Raw genomic sequence first — 15,574 nt, 5'->3', positions numbered from 1 at the left:
CAACTTTAGACCAGGCCAGATGGTACTGTTGCTGGAGGTGTAGCAAGCAAAGTTTCCCTGCCACACGTGTTCTAATTTAATTAAAACTAAAAATGATTAGCAGATCTCAGTTTGTCTTCTTTTGTGAGTGTGTGTATGTGAGACAGAGAGAGAGAGAAAGAGGAGAGAGAAAAGTAATAACTCCTTGGGATATTTATCTTTAGGATATTGTATCTCTCCTCTCTATTTCTCTTTTTAAGTAACTTTATGTCTTTTAATACCCAGATTTTGTCTTACTGGTCTCCTTCACCAATGCACAGACTTGATGGGATTGAAAGGGGTTACTTACATCATGAGCCCTCCCTCTGTGCTCTGTGAGTTGGTTCAGTCCTGTTTTGCATAAGTTCCTTTTGAGTAGATCCATGTGTGGATGCATAGTACTGAAGACTTACTCTGTTTGCCTGTGTGGATGTATGTCTTGGAGAGGAGCCGTGTGCATTAGCTGAAGACAGTAACATTTTCAAAACCAACATGTATTGTGCTTATCCTGTCCCTGGAATGAGTAGCAATTCTTTGATGTATTACTACAATGGAAAAACGGTGAGCCTTTTTCTTTGTTCATATAGCTTTGGACTGACTTATTTAATGGAAAGCACTGTAGATTAATTGCTTTTTACTAAAACCTATGAGATTTTGTTTCATCCTTTTTTGCTATACATTAGATTATGTATTTATTTGTAAGTAGTGTAAGCGAAGTTATGTCTTTGACACAGTCACTCAGTGGTTGTTGGCTTTTATTTTATTTGTTAAATAGTGTAGGAAATAAACTTGAATTTGTGAGTTATTTTTAGCCTGATAGTCTTCACTAGCAGTGAGCTTGAAATTACTTTTTGTTTTACTCTTTCCTTATGTTGTAAACATATAATCTATATATAAAATGTATATACACACAAACAGAGAGAGGATTTTTCTGCTTTGTGGATGGAAGGAAAAGATGAAAGTCATCTTGGATATTCATAAAAATAACAAGTATGAGGCTCTGGGAATGATTAGGGAAACAGTCAGCTAGTGAGGGCCGTGTTTCCTGTTTGGAGTTTCAGGTCCAGAGCCTGACTTTTCTAAGATACCATCTGTTTCCAATCAAACTAGAATTTTGACCCTGTGCAGATTCATAAAATAAATCACTATTTTTAAAAAGAATGCATTTATATATTTTCCAAAGAATGTATTTCTGGTTGATTTATAGTATATGGTTACGGGTTTTTAAATAATGCTTTTCTGTATGGCAAAGCAAGAGTTTATATCCTTCACATCTTATTTAGTATTATTTAAGAAGTATGCTTGGGGGGGGGGCTTTAAGCCAGAGTAATTTGTATATTCCAAAAAGAAAGTAAACTTCTCTGAAAGACTGGGTGATCTTTGTAAGATACTTGATTTTATTCTGGTGAAAAATAATCTTTGGTTTGTGTCAGAAACTCAATGTTTTTCTTTCCATCTTTCAAAAATTTTCCTCTTAAGTTGTCTTATGAAAAATACACATGTGGCTTTAATGACTGGGGGGCATTTTTAATATTAATGCTTGAAGTTATAAAAAAGTTACTTTTTCCTAAAATAGGGATAAAACTAGATACTTTTGTTTCTTTCCTTCTTACCACTTGTAATGTTTGAAAGCACCATACATATGATTGTAACCAGGGTACTGAGAACTAGTAAAAGCACTTTTTCATTCGCTGACTGCTCTGGGCTTGGCCAGTGTTGTTTGGTTGTCAACTTTTGGATAAGCTTTTTTTTTTTTTTCTTTTCCTTTTTTTCTTTTTCCAAGCTTACTTGATAGATGATACTGAAGCCAAAATGTCTTCAAACTCATAAAAAGTATGTGTCCAAGCTGTGTAAGGAATAGAGAGCTTGGAGAATTTGAGAGGTAGATTTCAGTAGGTAATATAAATGAAATTTCTTGATCTCTATATAATTTGCCTGCTATCCTTCAGATGTGAAAATATTTTTCTTTTGTATCTAATTCTAAGTAAAGCAGTCTGTAGGATAATGATGTGTGTGTGCGCGTGCGTGTGTGTAAAAATTCAGTAAAATTAATTATCTAGGACCCCTGAAGCAGAAAGATTGTAACTCAAATTGAGTTTAGATTTTGTTCTTCAGAGAGCACAGATCACTCTATTACAACATTTCTCTTTGTTCTACATTGGGAGGGGGGATGGGGACAGCTTGATAGTGTTAAGTATTTCCAGGCTTAGGATAGATGGTGTAGTTGGTGTGGTACAAAAGTGTAGCATGAAAATTGATAGCCTGTGCCTGATATAGGTCAGAGGTGACTTTTATGTTCTTAAAAAATGTGTAAGGAGATGATATATTGTCTTAGTCCTGTGAACCATAAGGCCCTAGGCTTACATGTATTTTATTGTTTCCACTTCTGTCTTTAAAATTATTATTCTCTAATAATTATTAGAAATTATTGGAAATATTATTGTTATGGAATAACTCTAGTTTTCCTCAATAAGAAAACCATTTAGTATGTATTACATTGTGTAGAGAGCATGTAAGAACATCATGTTATTATATATTGGGAGATACCTACTTATCAATGTTTTAGTAAAAAGTGGCACTTTTTATTAGTATTTCTAGACTCTGAGTGAATTAAACTTCCTCACTTGAGTTAGGGAATTTTTATATAATTTTCATAGTGAACAGGTTAAATTTAAGCTCACTCTTAATTCTGGTTTATCAATTTATTGTAGGATGATAGACCAGACTAATATTTTTAAATGCTAGTAAAATAAAATATTTTCCGTTTCTTTAGTTTTTAAGTGTTCAGGTTGATTCCATATACTTAATGATGTTTATATATAGTCTTTTAATAAAATGAAATTCTAGGGGAAAAAAAGATAAACCAGATAAAAAGAGCCTTTTCATAACTTAAGATTATGTGGCTAGTATTATATTGTTGGAAATATAATAGACTTGGGCGTATATGTGTGAGCATGAAAAAAAACCAAAACGTTAACCCTTTCATTCCCATTTGAAAAGCGATTTATGTTTTGTATTATATATATACCTTTCAGTAGTTGCGTTGTACAACATGGTACAAAGTATTAACTTATGATAAATAGGAAAAATAAAACTATTGAACATTATACTTTTTTAAGATTTAAAAAATAGCTAGGAATGGTGAGTTTCTGAATTTCCTTATTTGTAAAGAACTTGGCCTCTATTCAGATTTAAATAAATTATATTCTTATATAGAAAGGTAGAAAAGTCGTGAAGGTCAAAGCAAAAGAAAATTTAAGAGAGGAGAGGATTCCGTGTTTCCTTTACCTTGAGGATCCTGTAATTTTGACCGTCTTCTGATCTAATCAGCCTCCATTTTTGTAGGCCTTGGATTAAAGATGTTTCAGAGTATTTCAGGTATAAAAATTGTGGCAAGTACAAGCATGAAGGTTTTTTTATTCTATCAGAAGATTATCTTAATCTTATGAGAAGAAACACAGAAATCCAAGTTTTACAACTCATTCTAGAAACACATTTTAAATGGTTGGATGGAGTCTGGGAAAGAAGACACAGAAATTAATAAGATTGTAAAGGCTGTACTGGGCCAGAGTCTGTGCTGGAGACTTTATGTGTTTTTTGTTTTGTGTTCCTTTAATTTTCACAAGCACTCTTTGTCATTTTGATGTCATTCTCCTTTTACAAGTGAGGGTTAGGAACGGTAAGTAACTTGCTCAAGGCCTACCAGCTTAGTAAGTGCTGAGGTCAAAATTCAAACCTAGACCCATCTCTTAAGACCAGGCTTTTCTCCTTTAACATCCAAGGACGTGTGAGTGAGTCTCTGTGGCGGTCTGAGAAGAGCAAAGAGCTAAGCTAATCTTGACTACCACCTTTTATATTAAAGAATACTACACTGGAAAGAAATGTAACTGGGAAAATCACCAGAGTATTTGTACAAATAAGTATATTTTACATATGGGATTACAGTAACAATTTTATGACTACCGATTGATGTCTTTGGTCATCCATATTTTACCGATTTTTGGTTAAGATCACACACTTAAAACTATTTCTAGGTATTTTTTTAAAATGTGGGAAAATTACACTAGTGCATCTCGTGTAATAGAATTTATTGTACTACAAATTGGTTTAGGTATGATTATGGTTTAGGTCTTGATTATGGGATGTCCTGTCTACTTGTACCATTTGAGTTTTTGTAAGAATTAGAATAACAACTGAAATTACATTGTAAGTGCTTCCTAGATTTATTTTTCAAATTAACATTTTCAGTTAATAAAACATAGACCCAATCTAAGAATATATAGAGCTACATTTCTGTTCTTGAGGAATTTATTGCTAGTTAACATGAGAGAAGTACCATTAAATTAATTCAAATTCCCAGGCTGTTAGCCCAGTACACTTAAATCTAACATACTTAAAATAGGGAAAGCATGAAGTCATTTTTAAAATCTCTGAATATAGTATGACTAGGACCTTAGCATAAGTCTGCATTGGATTTTTTTTCCTCTCTCTCTTTTTAAGAATTATTTGATGTAACTTTATTTGTTTGTTTATTTTTAATTTGACCATAGAGGGACGGAGGAAGAGAGAGAGGGAAATCAGGCTACCAGGTCTGGGACTCAAACTGCAGTCGTACATGTGGAAGTCCAGCGTCCTTAACCACAACGCCACCTGCCAGCCCCAGGTTTTTTTCTCCTTACCAAAAATGTGTGAGACTACAGTGTTACAATCCCAAGAAAGTTTTCTTAACGCAAGTGGTAACAGATAGCAGTGAATTAAAAATCCTAGCTCCTGCCAAGAAGATAAGTTATCACTGGTCAGCTTTCTTAATATTTTTGGAGAGAAAAATTTATGTCCCTTTCCACTTGTTCATGAGCATGTTGAAGAAGGGGGATCAGGAGTTGTATTGTTGGATTTAAACGACTTTAAAATAGCCAACTAAAAGGTGATACTCACTGATTTTTGTCCTAGCACACAAGTTTCAGCCTTTTCCCTTAGGAATTCCATAGTTTATCACTCAAGAGAAAATGTATGATTATTAGAAAAATGATGACAGTTACAGTAGAATTCGTTAAATATACCAGTGATTTTTAAGTTAAGATTAGTAAAAATGATTTACCTAAGAAGGAATTTTCCTCACAAGTAAAAACCAGTAACATTCAACTGCAGGTGTTACATAGAAAAAGCAGTAATTGATTTTAAGGTGCTTTGTGCTAAAAACTAGAATTCTTTTTTTTTTTTATGAAGAGTTATTTTATTTAACTTTATTATTACTATTATTTTCCATTTTGATCAGAGAGAGGGAGAGTAAGAAAGCAAGCCACCAAATCTGGGACTCCAGCCACAATCATCCATGTGGGAGTCCAATGCCCCTAACCACCACGCCACCTGCTGGTCCCAAAACTAGAATCTTATTTTTGCTCGAAAAGTAATTTTCTGTATTTTACTTCTATTTTGGAGTAAAGATATTGGTCCTTTTATAGAGGAAACAGTTGAAATATAAACATATATTTATCCCCTTTTTTTTTAACAGAAATTTCAGTTGAGTCTTTTTATTTTTTTGTTTTTTTGAGAGTTGTTTTTTTGTTTGTTTGTTTGTCTGTTTTGTATAGGGCGCGTGGGCTCGCCAGAGCGACAGAAAGCGAGAAATCACCCCCTGAGGGGAGATGGCCACACCGCAATCTCTTCTCCATTCTCCTCTTGGGATCTTGAACATACACGCATACATGCCCGGGCGTGAGTGTAAGCCACTGGGTTCTGGGGCTCGAACCACGGTCAACTACATAGGAGTCGAGCAACAGTCATTCCACTAACTGCTGGTTCTGCAGTTGAATCTTTAACAAGCTAATTAAGTGCAAAGAATCTTCCATAGAGATGGTTTATATGTCCCTGAGTCAGTCCTTGTACTTCAGATGTTTTATGATGTCTTGTGGTTTCAGTTCTTGTGGTAGTCTTACTGGAACAGTGTACATATTTTCCCCATAGGCTCGGAGTTACCATAAAAAACTCTAGTAGCAGATTGGACTTGATGGCAGAATTTGCTGGTTTTATGTAATATTGGAAGTTCTGAAAACATCTGTATTTTTATCAAAACTGTCATTTAAATATTTGGAGATATTAGGGAATATTTAACTTATAATGCTATTTTACAGATTTTTATAAAATTTTAAGTAATTTTCTTTGGGGTTGTGTTTTAATTTTTTTTAATAATTATTTATTTTATTCATTCATTCATTTATTTTGTAGTTTGAGCAGAGAGAGACAGAGGGTGAGAATGAGAGAGAGAGGAAGTGAGAAAGCAAGCCACCAGATTCAGGACTTGAACCCTGGTTGGCCATGTGGGAGTGTCCAGTGCCTTAACCACCACGCCACCTGCTGGTCCCATGTTTTAATTTTGATTAGAAAAGGAGTGAAGAAAATGGGGAGACCTAAACTTCAGAAACTAAAATGTTGCCACTTAGGTTAGCGATACATGCTTTTTATCTGAGGGGATAGCTAGGATCCATGTTCACACAGAATGATCCCAACTGGTCAGAAGTATGTGCAGGAAATGGTTTTTGGACATCGATTTAATATCTTCAAAAATCTATCTCTTACCTGAATGGGTAAAGTTATTAAAGTAGAATTTACTGCCTTTAAAATGGACTCTTTACTAAATTTAGATCCCACAAAATTCAGAAATAGGATAAACTATCGTTTCTATGTAGTACCGTTTGTGTGTAGAACTTGCATAGATTAATCAGCAATGATTTAAACACTAAAAAAAATTTCTTAAAATAATTACATAGTTTTTTCCCTTAGTTTTTGACTATTGACTCCTATAGTGTTTATCTTTTTAAAATTAGAGACCAACAGGCTTAATTACAGTTTTTAAATACAAGATTTTACTTGAGTTTGGATTTTATTTTTCCACTAACCTAGACTTCCCCACCCCAAATTTTAGGTACTTAACTAAAATCTTGTAAAATTTTAATTATCTAATACAAAACATAATTACATAAAATATCAGGTAAATTAAGTGGCTAGTCCTAGATATGATATCTTATTTTCTTGTCAAAATTATCATGAAATATGTGTAGGAAATGGTTTTTGGAAAACCATTTAGCAAAATAATTTTGTGTTGTTTTATTATTTTGGTAAGTTGCTATAAATTATTGTGAAGAAATTTGCATAGGTGTTTCACATGTGAGGTCTCTATTAGCATGCATTAAATTTTTTAAAGAATTATTTTATTATTTTAACCTTATTTATTTATTTTTAATGTGACCAGTGAGGGACGGGCAGGGGTGGGGGGGCGTGGAGAGAGAAAGTGAGAAAGCAAGATGCCAGGTCCGGGATTTGAACTATGGTAGGCCACGTGGGAGTCCAGCGCCCTTAACTACCATGCTACCTGCCGACCCCACATGCATTAAATTGTTCAGTGATATTGAACATATTAGAACTTAAAGAGAACTGCTATTCAAACTCTTGACGAAAGAGGTCATAGAATCCCATATATAGTGAATTCTTGGTCATTCTGTTTTGGAACATGATCAGAAAAAAGGATACACTTTTCTTTTGTTACTTATTCCAAATTAGGTAAAGGTGTACCCAACAAGTTGGAGAATTTAGTCAGATTTTGGTTTTTATAGACCTTGGTGCTTGTGAGAATTCTAGAATATTTCACTCAAAATAATTTACATAATCTTAAACTACTAAGTAAGAGAGAGAATAAGCCTTCCTTGTTCAGTGTGCTGCTTCAGAACTTGTATATTAGCACATATGACTGAATTAATTAAAAGAAAACTTAAAATTGAGTTCCTCAGTTGTACTGACCACATTTCAAGTGGTCAATAGTCATGTGACTAACGCCATTGCACTCTACAGTACAGATATGGCTAGAACATTTCTATTATCATCACAGAAACCTCTGGACAGTGCTCATCTAAAGCATTCATCCATTTTCTAAGTAAGCATTCTTACTAAGAATATATAGCTATTCTCACATACTAAAGAAAATTCTCATCTCTTCATCACTTGGGACATTTAAAAATATCAACCACCTCACATCACAGGGCTATGGATCTGTTTTGAAAAGTATGGGGAATGACATTGTTCTTTAATTCTGTGTTATCACAGAATATGAGTAGATAAAAAGAAAAGTGTTTTTTGTTTTTTGTTTTGTTTTGTTTTGTTTTAAGTAAAGCTTTTACTTTTCTAAATGTTTTTTTCAGTAATTATCAGAAAGTCATTATGCCTCTCTGCCTCCCAGGGATATTTCCAGTATTAGAGAGGAAGAATGCACTGGAATCAGGAGCTGTGCACAACACAGCTCTAGTCTCAAGAGTTGGGCCCACCCGAAATATGGCATTATCCCTGCCACTGAACTGAGTCATCCAAGCAGGGAAAAGGAATCTGTCTTTTGCCCATTTGACTCCAGTTGGTGGTGTGAACTAAAATATTTCAAGGATAGTTATGTAATAATCACTGTAAAGATTTATCCCTAAAGTATGCTACTTATTTTTAAAAGTGACTTTGGGATGTGTGGGATGAGAACATTCAAGATATAAATTTGGGCTTGTTCTTTTCAGTCAGACTTAATAGTGAAAGGGAAGTATCTATTAAGTTTTCAGTTATAGCTTTCAATCTAGAAGAGTATTCACCAGACATTTAAAATTTCTCTTTACACCATTCTTGGAGGGAAAAATGTAAGTGCTTGGGAAGGAAGACAGTCCTGTGATAGCTACTGTGAGTCTGGCATTCTGGAATAAAGGCTAGAATTCTAAAATTCATTTTGTAAGTTGTGATAATATATAGTGATTGAATGTATAAGGTGAATTTTTAAAACATTTTTAAGAAAATTCATGTATTTTGCATTTTAGTAGAACATTTTAAATTACTTCCTTAATTAGACCTTTTTCTGTTCTCTTTAAAATAGTTTTACCTGTGGTGGATTTTAATCATCTTAAAGCATACATACTCCTTTCTCTTAATTTTAAAATTGTTTGTTGTGATACAAAATCATCCTTGAGATTTAAACACATGATTAGATCATTAACTAGGAGGGAAAAAAAAAACTGGCATTTATGTGCAGGTGATCAGATGACATAAGCAGTCTGGTTTTAATTTGTGGCCAGTACTGATTGTAACTGAGAGAGACTTGCTCTTTTTGTGGAATTGGCTGACTACTTCCCTGCATCTGGAGTTAATAAAGTCTTTGAGACCACATCAGTAGTGCTTTGCCGCAAGAACTCTTTGATCTGAAAAATCAAGACTGGCACAACTGCTGCTTCATAACTTTGCATCTATGTTTTTGCAAGCTATGGATAAGATACAAAAAGTAAAGCTATTTAGCCTGTATTAGAAATGCTATTAGATGGGCCTCTTTGAGAGCCATGTATTTCAAAACGTTTTGATTATGATAAAAATTTTGATCTTATGTTAAGTTACGAGTGATGTAGTGTAAGGTTTTTTTGTCAGATTTTTCCCATTTTTGTTTTTAAACTCTATTCTTTAGAAGTCCAGTTTTTTTTTTTTTTTTCAAAATATTTATAAAGACCAGCATTAAAAACAAGCTTTACTTCTAAAATGCTATTTCCTCTGTTCAGCTTCAGAATGTTTACCTAAGGTTAGACAAGTGTCTTCCTCTGCTTTTTGTCTGGCGCATCTTGGTTTTCTTGCTTTCAGTGGCCACCATTAATTAACCTTCATCTGATCAGCATATTCTCCTCTGTTCAGTAGCAGTTTGTAAGTCAGTGAAACTGAGTCTAAAAGAATTTGCTTTCTTTGTAATTGCAAACATTTAAGAAATTTAGAAGTGTAAAGATATCATGTATGGAATTCAGTAAATTGAATGGCAGTAAGGACAGATAATAGAAGATGACACATAAGAGATCTTTTAAACTGACAAATTTATGCAGGGTTTTCTGTGTGAAATATATCAGAACTATAGTTTTTCATAATTGTATGTGAGGCTTGTATACCATTTCAGTCTATAACCTGGGTAGAATTAGAGAATGTTATATTTCACAAGGATGCTGTGTACAGTAATACGCATTTGTGATAAAAAGCATATGTTCTGACACTGTCTTCTTTTTTTAAAGAATTACTATATTTAACTTTATTTTATTTATTTATTTATTTATTTATCTTAATTTGACCAGAGAGGGACAGAGTGAGAGAAATGGGGGGGGAGGGGGAGAAAGCAAGCCACCAGGTCCAGGACTCGAGCCATGGTCAGCCATGTGGGAGTCCAGCACCCTTGACCACTATGCCACTGACTTTGACTTTTTTTTAATTATTAGTATTTGACCAGAGAGGGACAGAATGAGAGAGAGAGAAAATGAGAAAGTGAGAAAGCAAGCAGCCAGGTCCAGGACTCAAACTGTGGTCACCATGTGGGAGCCCAGCATCCTTAACCACTGTGCTACCTGCTGGTCCTATCCACTGTCTTCTAAATGTAATTCTCATTTGTATTTTCTGGCTTAATCCATGGATTTATTCTATTTTTTGTTGTCTGTGATTTTAGCTTGGCTTGGGGAAATCTATATACAGAGAGGGTGGAGGACATAGGCTGAGGGCTAAAGTTTAGAAGCTGAAATTTGATTGAAAGAAGATGTAGAAGTTTCTTTCCTTAAAACTTTACCTGTCCATCAGTCTGCATTCCAAATAAATTATATATTCCTCATTATTTCGTTCTAACACAACTTTTATGAAAGAGCTTTAAACTAGAACATTACGTTTAATAGATATAACAAGCAAACCATTTTATCTGCCATATTCAACTATTTAGGAGCCCTCTGGATAATTCTTAGGAATATATTTTGTCTCAAACTTCTCATTTACCCCAGATCTGTGTTTATTACCTCTGAGATACGAAAGGTAGAAAACAAACCTAAATGCCAGTCAATTAAAAAAAATACCTGTGCTGGGACCAGCAGTTAGTATAATGGCTATGTCAGTGAACTCCCATGTAGCCAACCACGGTTTGATTCCTGGAACCGGCGTCTTATTAAACTCACACCGGGCGGGTGTGTGTGCATGTCCAAGATCCCGAGAGGAGAATGGAGGAGAAGGAATTGCAGCGTGGCCATCCCCCTGGGAAGGTGATTTCTCACTTTCTATCTCTCTGTCTCTATCTTTCTGGCAAGCGCACGCACCCTATAGCAAAAAAAAAAAAAATTCCCCAAAAAAAAAAAAAAAAAAAAGATATATCTGTGCTAATATTATCAGGACTAGCAAGAAATATGAAAACAGACTTTTTAGCCTACTACTTAGAATAAATTACGTGTTTAGGTATGGTCATGTCAGAAAAAAACTATAAAAAACAACATTCTAGGACTAAACATGGACAGTATTTAACAGTTTAAGTGTTCTTTATTGAGATAATAGAAACATAATGTTAGTTAATACTCAGTGACTGTTCACTTTGTACAAGACCCAGTGCTAAACATTTGTATGCACTATGACCTTCTGTCATCCTCCCCCCTCCATGGGGGAAGTGTTAGCACCATCTTATAAGCAAAGAAATTGAGTCTCTACAAGGTTCAGGTAATTTGCCAGGGGTCTTTACAGTAAGTGCCTCAGAGAAAAATTTAATATAATTGATAATTAATGTACATAGAAACTTTGGCCCCCATTTTAATCTTGGTGTGCTTCCTTAACTTTTTTTTTTATTAGTCTTTAGAAATATACGCTCAGGAAAAAATATATATATATCAAATTATGTAGAAGGGCATAAAATGAAAGCCTTCCTTCCCGGTTCTGAGTCCAGAGGTGCTATTATTAAGTTTCCTATGTGTCATTCCAGATATTCCCTATGCTTATGCAAATAAATGTGTGTAATTTTTCTTAGTACATGCTCCTATAGTTTCATGTTAATTACTTGCTTCCAGTTATGTGAACTCTTAGAATTTTTATTTCACTGTGAAATTTAATGGAAGTACCACCTATCAAACTTAAAATTGTTTTATATGCTCCTTACAATAGCTTACCTTGGGTCCAGCAGACGGCGTAAAGGTTATGTCGCTGGACTCCCACAGGCTGACCATAGTTCAAGTCCTGGACCTGGTGGCCTGAAACTCACAGCAGGCATGTGTGGTTGCGTTCCCAAAATCCTGAGAGAAGAATGGAGGAGAAGGGATTGCATCATGCCAGGGGCGGGTGGTGATTTCTCTCTGTCTGTCTCTCTCTCTCTCTGGAGAGCCCTGTAACAAAAAACTCTCTTAAAAAGGCGGGGGCATGCAGCAGATGGCATAATGGTTACATTTCTGGACTCCCATGTAGTGAAGCACGGTTTGAGTCCCCAGACTGGCGGCTTAAATTCACACAGGGTGCATGAGAGAGAGAGAGAGAGAGTGTGTGTGTGTGTGTGTGTGTGTGTGTGTGTGTACACATCACCCGCCCAAAAATTGCAAGAGGACAGTGGAGGAGGAGGGATTGCGGCAGGGTCATTCTCCCACCCCCATCCACCCCCCATCCTCCCTGGGGCATGATTTACTCTGTCTCTGTCTCTGTGGCAAGCGTTTGCACCCGATAACAAAAATCTCTTTCAAAAAAAAAGGATAGCTTACCTTTTCCTTCTTTCTGACTCCTTGTTTACTTTTACAGATCAGACATCTATTTAAATGTAATTTGTTTTCCTTTCTTGGTTTCAGTAGATAGGAAAGTAGTGTGATCATGTATTGGTCATTAAGGTTCTTCAGCTGCCCATTTAGTTTTCCAAAGGAATGCAAATGTTAGGTGTTTGCTAATTCAAAATGTTCGCAGTTTGCTTATCTCAAGCAAAGGTTTACCAAAGGAAATTAATACTGCTCTAGCAAATTAAATAAGATTTTTCTTAAAGCTGTGCCAGACTTGAAAGTGTACTTGAAAATAAGGAATTAAAACCCCTCAGCTGAATTCGGTTTTAATTTATTTGCTTTCCCTACTGAATTATTATTCTATGTCATTCACAGTTAACTTTTCATAGTAACAAAAGGTAGTCATATTAACTGGTTTTGATATTATTTAGTAAATCTTGTAACAGTAAAAAGATTGAATTTAATGAACTCAAATTTTATTTCATGCTGTATTCAACGGACGTTTTTGTTCCATCAGATTTTGAAACGTTAGGCTATGAGATTTGTGTTTTGTAAGCTAAGTCAACACAGCTTTCTTTGATTTGGTATAATTGTCACACCAAGATGCATTGCAGGGATGTACAGAGTAGTATTTTTCTCTAGTAGTCAGCTAAAAAGGAAAACATAATGACTAAGTTTGACATCATTTAGGTGGACTAGAACAGCATTCTTTGCTTTTATGGTAGGCCTTTTATAAATATTAGATAGGCCTTTTTGGGCCTTTTATGGAATGTGGAGCTCATTTTATATAAGTAAATGATGGTTATTTATATTTTAATTAAATTTTCTGTTTAATTTTAAGGTGTATGCACCATCTCCAAATTCAGATGATTTCAACCGTGAATCTCCTAGTTATCCATCTCCTAAGCCACCAACCAGTATGTTTGCTAGCACTTTCTTTATGCAAGGTGTGTACTCCCAGATAGTTGTCAAATCCTACTATAGTCATCTGTATATCAGCCAGTATTTTTAAGTTTAAGGAGAAGGAATACTTACACAAGAAACTTAGAAATGATTTATGTAGGTGTTTTTTAGAGTAAGTAAGTTAAAATTTAGCTTTAGAGTTTTCAAGTATTTTTTATTTCTGACTACAATTTAGTTGGCATTATCCAGCAAACCATTAGAGTGCCCATCCAGTATTTGTTCGTTGGTTTTATAAAGGTCTTAAATTAAGAAAAATGAGTAGAGCTGTTCTTGCTCATGTTAGAATTTAATGTATCAAAGCTATTGACAATTCTGGTTTCTTATTTAAATTGCAGATTTACATCACACCTAGAATTACCAGTATAAATAGTGAATATCATAGACCAAAGTTATTAAAGGAGAAAAAGTGTTGTATTTCCTTTCATTTGTATCTAGCAAATCATTTTTATGTGATCTCCTATGGTTTTAGACTATGGGAAGCATATATATATATATAATATATATATAATATGTATATGGCTTTGCATAAATAATTCCTGGACTTTCAGTTGGTGAGAAAAGTCATTGCTGACACACTTCATTTGAAGGCTGACTATAATATTATCATTATCAGTCAGTTACCTAAGTTACTATTGCAAACCTTTGTTCCAGTTTTAAAATGTCAGATACAATGTATGCATACACTGCCTATTATGAATTAAGAGCAATTTTGTGTATTTATGGGCATATCATCTACCAAAAATTAAATCCAATCTATCTCCGAATTTGGAATTTTTATCATCTTCTTTAATACAAGTTTAATTCTTCTGGCTTTTTTTTATATATATATATAATTACCTACCCACTATAGTTTGGATTACTTTTTTCCCCCTATTCTATAAAACTTGCTCTTTGTAAACAGTAAACTTTAAATAGTAATTTTACAGTTTAGAGGAAAGAAAACTAGATAGAAGACTAAGTTGAAAGAGAGGAAAGAAAGAAAATTTGGAGGATACCCTTTAACTTTTTATAAGCATCATTAAAATAAAAAAAATTTTAGCTAAGGAAAATTTTATTTCTCTTTTTGTCTTAGATGGGACCCACAATTCTTCTGACCTTTGGAGTTCATCAAATGGGATGAGCCAGCCTGGTTTTGGTGGAATTCTGGGGACCTCCACTTCCCACATGTCTCAGTCCAATAGTTATGGCAGCCTTCATTCACATGACCGCTTGGTAGGCTATTGACACACGACGAGAGTGCAGAGCACTTCGTCCTCACGTGTGTTTCTTTGTGGATTGCAAGTGTAAAATTTTGATTCTGCCAAAACTTATGATGTTTGAAGTACTTGTAGGCTTTACTGCATTTAGCATGCCTTTTCAGAAAGTACATAACAATAGTCATACTTTAAATTTAGCTGCTAACTTACAGTGCTCTTTTTAACCTTTTATGGTAATTGTCCCTTGTATGTGAATAGAGAAACATGTGTAATAGATAATGTCTCTTTCCCCCTTTTTCTAGAGTTATCCTCCACACTCAGTTTCACCAACAGACATAAACACCAGTCTTCCACCAATGTCCAGTTTTCATCGCAGCAGTACCAGCAGTTCACCTTATGTTGCTGCCTCACACACTCCTCCCATCAATGGATCAGATAGCATTCTAGGTAAGCTGTGGGGTTTAGCAAAATTTCCTGAAACCTAATTTGGAGCGCTTTAATAAATCGCCTGTCTTTCAATATGCTTTTTCGGCATTGAGGTTAAAAATGAAAGAAAAGGGGGCCAAGAGGTGGCATGGTGGTTGGTGCACTGGATTCCTACCTGCCCAACCATGGTTCAAGTCCTGGACTGGACAGCTTGAAACACACCAAGTGCATATGCATGTGTACCCAAAATCCCAAGAGGAGAATGGAGCAGAAGGGATTGCAGTATGGCCATCTCCCTGAGGGGTGTTTTCTCATTTTCTCTGTCTGTCTCTCCAGCGAGTACACACACCATATATTAAAAATCTTGCCCTAAGAACAAGCAAAAGAAAATATTTATATATGTGTATGTATGTATATATATATATATATATA

The 15,574-nt window shown here is 34.7% G+C and overlaps 1 protein-coding gene across 11 annotated transcripts in view; it reads left to right on the top strand.

Annotated features, from left to right (window-relative positions):
- TCF12 (transcription factor 12) overlaps window positions 1–15,574 on the top strand; it is a 479,077-nt gene that overhangs the window by 396,298 nt on the left and 67,205 nt on the right. For 8 of the 11 annotated variants that reach the window (XM_027766014.1, XM_014581899.2, XM_014581901.2 and 5 more), the window contains 3 exons: window positions 13,399–13,504; window positions 14,593–14,732; window positions 15,019–15,163. In XM_027766014.1, coding sequence (XP_027621815.1) covers window positions 13,399–13,504; window positions 14,593–14,732; window positions 15,019–15,163 — 391 coding nt within the window. Of the gene's footprint in view, window positions 1–425; window positions 580–13,398; window positions 13,505–14,592; window positions 14,733–15,018; window positions 15,164–15,574 lie in introns of those variants that run through there. The other 3 variants (XM_006141792.3, XM_006141791.3, XM_006141790.3) reach the window with 1 other exon arrangement.

Source organism: Tupaia chinensis, unplaced genomic scaffold, assembly GCF_000334495.1.
Source record: "Tupaia chinensis unplaced genomic scaffold, TupChi_1.0 Scaffold000063_1, whole genome shotgun sequence".
Classification (NCBI taxonomy): domain Eukaryota; kingdom Metazoa; phylum Chordata; class Mammalia; order Scandentia; family Tupaiidae; genus Tupaia; species Tupaia belangeri.
This window is presented reverse-complemented; position numbering and strand designations above follow the sequence as displayed.